Source organism: Helianthus annuus, chromosome 9 (assembly GCF_002127325.2).
Source record: "Helianthus annuus cultivar XRQ/B chromosome 9, HanXRQr2.0-SUNRISE, whole genome shotgun sequence".
NCBI lineage: Eukaryota > Viridiplantae > Streptophyta > Magnoliopsida > Asterales > Asteraceae > Helianthus > Helianthus annuus.
In genome coordinates, this window is record NC_035441.2 from 54521061 (window position 1) to 54528228 (window position 7168).

General features: G+C 40.6%; 1 protein-coding gene across 1 annotated transcript; it reads left to right on the forward strand.

Moving 5' to 3' along the window:
- Positions 1-997: 997 nt before the first annotated feature.
- On the forward strand, positions 998-1447 carry LOC110875771. Its single transcript, XM_022123973.1, has one exon. The coding sequence runs from the start codon at positions 998-1000 to the stop codon at positions 1445-1447; it is 450 nt and encodes a 149-aa protein (XP_021979665.1).
- The last annotated feature ends 5721 nt before the right edge of the window (positions 1448-7168 follow it).

Consider the following 7168-nt stretch of genomic DNA (forward strand, 5'->3'; position numbering starts at 1 on the left):
CGAGACAAAAAGGGAAGTGAGAATGTAGTGGCGGATCACTTGTCTCGGATTCCGGTTGAAGGGATTGATGATGCTAGCGAAATAAATGAAAGTTTTCCCGACGAGCAACTCCTAGCCGTTTCCACCTTTGTTGCACCGTGGTACGCTCATTATGTAAATTACCTAGCCACGGGTGCCATCCCAAGTCATTGGACTAAAAAGCGAAGACTACAATTTATGGTCCAAGTGAAGCAATATATTTGGGATGAACCGGATCTTTTCAAAATTGGACCTGATCAAGTTATTAGGAGGTGTGTGCCCGAAACGGAGGTATTGGAAATTTGACCCATGCCCATTCATCCGCATGTGGGGGTCATTTTAGCGGGCACAAAACAGGTTACCGGGTTCTTTCATGTGGGTTTTATTGGCCTACTATTTTCAAGGACGCATGTGGGTTCGCGAGAAATTGCATCAATTGCCAAAAGATGGGAAGCATATCGAAGAGGGATGAGATGCCATTACAACCAATCTTGGTTGTAGAGATATTTGATGTTTGGGGCATTGACTTTATGGGCCCCTTCCCGAATTCGAACGGTTTTCTATACATTTTGGTGGCGGTAGATTATGTCTCTAAGTGGATTGAAGCCATTGCAACACGCACAAATGACCATTCGGTTGTTTGCAAATTTGTTCAATCCAACATCTTCGCCCGGTTCGGCCTTCCGAGAGTTATCATAAGTGACGGAGGTTCGCATTTCAAGAACTTCAATTTCGGGAAATTGTTGAAGAGGTATAGCGTGAATCACCGGATTGCCACACCCTACCATCCGTAAATGAGTGGACAAGTCGAGGTGTCCAATCGTCAAATCAAGGAAATTCTCATGAAGACGATGAGAATGGATAGGAAGGATTGGTCGAGTAAATTGGATGATGCGTTGTGGGCATACCGAACGGCCTACAAGACTCCTATTGGCACAACACCTTACCGGATGGTGTATGGAAAGGGGTGCACTTGCCAATGGAGTTAGCGCATAGGGCTTATTGGGCGATCACTACGGTTAATGCGGATTACAACGAAGCGGGGAAGATGAGGAAGCTACAATTGTGTGAAATTGAAGAGCTTCGAGATGAGGCATATGAATGTGCATCGGCTTACAAAGATAAACTCAAGAAGGTACACGATGCGAAGTTGAGAAAGAAAACCTTTGAAGTGGGTCAAAAGGTTTGGTTGTACAACTCAAGACTCAAGGTGTTTGCGGGTAAGCTTAAAAGTAAATGGATGGGCCCGTATGTCGTCCGGCGAGTTGGAAGGTTTGGTGATGTAGACATCCAGGACGAGCAAACATTAAAACAACAAACGGTGAACGGTCACCGGTTGAAACCGTACTTGGAGGGGAACGACATAAACAACTTGGAGCTTGATAAAGTGGGCTACATTCTACGCCCGGTTGATGAGGAACAACCATGAGAGGCCCAGGTTTTGTAGTGTAAATAGTAGCATTTTATTTTGTTTTGTTTTTTATAGTTTGCACAATTATCGTATTTCCTTGAAATCCGTGTTTGAAACAAGTGTGGGGACATTCGGGTCACGAATTGCTCTAACATTGTGTTGAGGACAACACGGGGCTTTCGAGGGGGTAGGGTGATTTTTATATGTTTTTGAAAAAATTTAAAAACACAAAAAAATCGAAAAAACTAAAAAATATATAAAAAAACACACTTAAAATAACATTTTTAATCGAACCACAACTGCCCAGATGCCACCGTAATTTACGGTGGCACCGTAATTTACGGTGGCACCGTAATTTACGGTGGCCATAAAAAATCTTTAGGCTTTACGGTATTTGGCTACTGAGTTACGGTGAGTGTTTGTGGCCAGCGTCCACCGTAATTTACGGTGTCCACCGTAATTTACGGTGGACCTAGCGATCAGATGGGTCGGCTGAGTTCGTGCGTTTCATAAAAAAAAATTAATTAAATAATCATTAATACCGAAAATACTCCCCAACCACTCATTCTTTCTTCATCTTTCTCATCCATCTCTTTCATCTATCATCTCTCTCTAACCCCACAAGATCCCCAACATTCTTCATCTTTCAAGCCTCATAACTTTCTCAATTTTCAACCAAATCAAGTGAAATCGGAGTCTATTTTGGCTAATTTTTCATGCACTTTCTGATTTTGAGAAGAGATTGGTGAAAAACGAAGTTTTCGGATTCGAATTCCAAACCCTAGTTCCGAAAATTTTAGGGGTTTTTGAAGTTTTTGTTTCACAAGTGTGTTAGTATCTTCAAACCAAGGTATGGAAGCTTATTTGTTATATTTTGATGATACATTGTGAAAAGTAAGGTTATTTAGGTTATTTGTTCATACCCACTTGTTTGTTCATAGTTTTGACTTGTTATTTGTTACTTGAACATGGTTATGGCTTGTAGATGTAGGATTGATAGTAAAGTAGTGAACTTTTGGGAATCTCTACATTGTAGAGACACCATGCCCGATTTTTGAAAAATTCTTTATAAATTTTTGGTTCACTAACATCTACAACCATGGTAACAAACAAGTGTGGGGATATTGTGGGGAGAGAAGACTAATGTTTGCGTTTGGTTGTGTTGTTTGCTCTAATGTGTGTAGGAAATGGCACGAACAAAAGAAAAGACCGGAGCTAGTTCATCCTCGTCATCGAAGGGAAAGGGCAAACAGCCGGAACAACAACCATGGAAGAGACAATACATGGGTTGAATTGATGAAAGTGAAAGTGAAAGTGAGGAAGAAATGGAGTTGGACCCGGCTGAAAAGCCAAAATGGGACTCGGGTCCATTGGATGAGTAACCAGAGCATTGGCAGCCAACTTTATACCATGACCGTATGAATAAGTTGAAGAATAAGGTAGCGGCCTTTATATGTGAGAGGGAAGTTCGGGAAGTTGAATTTGGTCAGTTCGGTGTGTTTGACAAATTTCGCGCTCTAGGTTGGGAGTCGGCACTTAGATGTTTTGACAAAGATAAAAGCAACTTGTTTATCACCGAAATTCAAGAATGGATGGCAACTCTTAAGGTTAACACATATGAAAAGCCATCACAAATGAAGTTAGTTGGTGAAGTGCACGGGATTCCAGTGGAGATGTCTTTTGACACGTTGAAGAAGCTCGGGAAATATGATAGTCTTCCAGCCCGTGATTATATGATTCCCACTCTTGATAACCTTTTGGTGAAGCCGGAGAAGCACCCCCGTTGGAAAGACATGTTAGCAACGCTATTTTTGCCCGGTACTTATCATGGAGTCTTGTATCGGAAGAATTTAAAAATCGAAGCAAAGTTGTTGTTGGCAATTTGCCTTTTGAATGTCATACCGCGAAGGGGGGACAAAGAGCAAGTAAGATTCCCGGAAGAACCAGTCCTGTTTTCACTTCTTACTGGGGGTCCGCGCTTCCCAATCCGTTATTTGATCATGAACCACCTATGGATATGCCGAAACAAGTTTGGAAGAGATATAATCCCATATTGCCGAATCATCACGGGGTTAATGAAGCAACAAAAGGCACTTACGTTAGAAGATAGAGGAGCAACAAAATGACTTCAGCCTTTCACTCTAGACAAGATGGGGATTGGTTGGAATTACACGCAATCGGAGCGGTACCATAAGCTTAAGTCGGAAGGGCAGAGATGGAGAGCATTAAAGGCGGGTGCTAGAGATCTTTTACCGGGTGAAGAAGATGAACTCGAAAGTGATGCAGAAATCCCGAGTGGTAACGATGATTATGCGGATGCGCCGCATGGTGGTGAACATGTGAACTTGAATGTCGGGCAAGGGGGCCCGGGTGGAGGATATGGTGGTGCTTTCTATGACTAAACGGAGCGTTCTTATGAGCCCAGGTGGGCTTATGAGGGTACTATGCAAGAGGTTATAGCAAATCAACGTCCTCTGGCTTCCGTTTTTGAAACATGGTCGGGTTCGGAGAGGACGTTATATGATCAAAATACGATGATGAGTGCAAGCATAGAGCGGTCTTTGAAACATAGCTTTGATCGTAATGAGGCGTGGAATCGCACCCTTGCGTATTCCCATGAAGTGGAAATGAATAATCGGTACCATGATGATCAAGAGAGAAGATTACATGCAGATTGGCATGCCGGGCGGCCAGTGGTTGTGGATCCACAACATGTGGATTATGCCTCTCTACCACCTTATGATGGTAGTGTGTCGTATCCGACTCCACAGCTTCATCACTCACAATGGATCGACCCGCGGCAACAAGAAGGAGCTCAACAACAACAAGGTGGGAGTAGTAGCGGCTCATTTGCGTTTGGAGAATGGAACGACATGATGTCTTCCATTTTTGGGCCTCCAGGACCGCGCTATTACCAGTCAGGTTGTGTTCCTCCTTTGTATATTTTGTGCATATTTGTTAGTTTGTTTTGTTTATGGTCGGGTGGTGGGGTGGTGTTAGTTGTTATGTTGAGTTTGGGTTGGTGCTAGTTGGTGGTGTGTTGGTGTTAAAAAAGAAGAAAAATATAAAAAAAATTATAAATGAAAAATCCAAAAAGAAATCTGTGGTTTGAGTGTTGAGCTTTTGGATGATGTGAAAGGGGTTTAGTGATCAAAGCCTCCTAAACCATACATTGGGGTCATTGTATCCCAAGTGTGGGGATGGGGGGAATTTTTGAAGAATTTAAAAAATTTTTGAGTCAAGCAAAACATTGTGAGAATTTGAACACCCTAGATTAACTCCAATTGATGCACCGGAAACCCTTGATACCCTTTCATTCTTGGTGAGAGTTGAAGCCACACGTGTAAATAAATAATGCTTGTCTTTGATGAGAGTGGCAACGGGTGGGGGTGCATTAGAACTTGTGCTTGAATACGGTTCGAGTCCTTAGTTGAATTTGAATGCAAAAAGGATAAGGGCATCTAGGTAGCCTCGTCATTGGTGTGAGTGAGTGTGGGATTTGGGGGGTTGGACCTCATAAGTTATATATATGAGCATGGTTGTGAGAGGGGCGGGGGTTTGGACATGTAGTAGCCATTTTGTGCCTAAAAGCCTATCGTTTGTTACCCCTAGCTACTTACTTAAAAATTTACCCAATTTGACCCGGTCTTATAGTGCTAGTAGTTGCTTTAGTTGTGTTTTAGATATGTTATGTGAATGTTTCTATATGCTGTAAAAAAATATCAGAAAAATCAGAAAAAAAAGAGAAAAAATAATGAAAAATGAAAAAAAAAGTGATATTTAGTTGTCTTGTATATATTAGTTAAATTGGTAGTTGTTAGTTTGCTTTATTGTGTAATAAAAAGACCAGGTTAAATTTTCGCTACTTCATATATATTCTATTTCCTACCCATACACCTAACCACGTTACAACCTTGAAAGTTCCTTTGATTTGCATTCATGTTTGGCACTTGTTAGGACAAGGATCGATTTAGGTACAAGCCTATAATTGTGCAACCGCCCGTTAGCCTTTGTGTGTCTAGCTCATATTGCTAGTGCTTACTTGTAACCGAGAGGAGAGACATAGTGAGGGGTGCGTTATTTTGGGTGTTAAAATGGGGTTAGTAAAAGGACTACATGTTTCTACTTGGTTTATATTGATCGCTTAGTTTGAAAACGGTTTGATGAGTTGCTTGGGACAAGCAACGGTTAAGTGTGGGGATGTGACGGGTGGTCCATTGGACAACCCTTTATGATGTTAAAAGACAAGTTTATCCCTCATTTAATTGTGTAATTATCTTGAATTAGATAACTACGGTTGCTTATGTTTCAGGTGCGGTTCGGGAGCTTAAAGTGGATATAACGCAGCTTAGGAAGGATTGGAGATGAACGGGTCATGCGAGTGGTGAAAGAAGAAACAAAACATACATTTCAGGGGACCACCGTAAATTACGGTGGCCACCGTAATTTACGGTGGCCCTAAAACATCAAAAAAACTCCACCGTAACTCAGTTTATTTCCACCGTAACAATCTGAAGGTCACCGTAACTTACGGTGGCACCGTAAGTTACGGTGGAGGTTGTGAGGAAAACGTAACTGCCCTCATTTAATCAGTTTTATGGTGTCTTTTCACATATTCTCATCATTGGACGCTTTGGGAACACACTAGGGGCGAATTTGGCTGTTCTTGCTTGGTTCTAAACAATTTCTAACATTCGGTTTGTGATTTTGATTCGTATGAACATTGAACTTGTTGCTATGATGATTCACCAAGCTATGTGTGGCTAAACTTTTGGTGATCATCCTGAATTGAAGGTTTGTCTACGACTTTTGTGTTTGGATTCGTATTTCTAGAATAATAGACTTGCAATGTTTGTTTGTTTATTATGGTGTGTGAACGTTTGTATGTAAATTATTGATTGATGTTATAACCATATTCTAAACCGTACGTTCTTGGTGTCGTTGACAATCGAGATATCACGGGAGGGATTAGGGGTGGATATTAATCAATTGGTTATCGGGTAACAACCTCGCATTTTCATAATCCGAGTACTTAGTTCCCTTTTATCACAACAAACAATTATACATGAATCATGTCTATGTGATTCTTTCTAGTGAAATTAAACACAATTGTCAAAAGCAAACTGGAAATTGAGGATGGTCGCTTTTTCCTAATCTGTTTTACAACCTACTTTTGATTTGAGTTAGTTAGATAATTTTAGTTTTAAAACCAAACAATCCAACTTATTGATCTTTACTTTTTGCAACGTAGGTTAATTTTAGTCTTAGTGCAAAGCTACATAATCGACATATTTTCCACATACTCCCTGAGTTCAATACCCACTTATCGCTAACTATTAGTTGTAATTGGATTAAATTTGCGTGTACCTATGACAGCACGTCATATACCAACTAAAGTATGTTTAGATACCTAAATATTTGGAAATAATAAGGGAATATATGTATCCCGACATGATACCATTTAGTATTTTGAAATCGATGCATCGTCTAAATGGTTATCAAATCCACAACTTGAAGCATGTGTGATTGTGGCTTAGCTAATGTGATAGCAAGCATATTAATCCAGATTACTATTGGTTACAGAGCCAATGATCATGAGAGGAGCAAAAGTTCATTTAGGTACATGTAATTTTATATATAGTACCATCAATTCACATCAAGCCAATAAGTTATATTCTCCCCATACAGTTGGTTTTTGGTCAGGAACCAAAGATGTCTCATCAAAGATTTTGGTTGTGC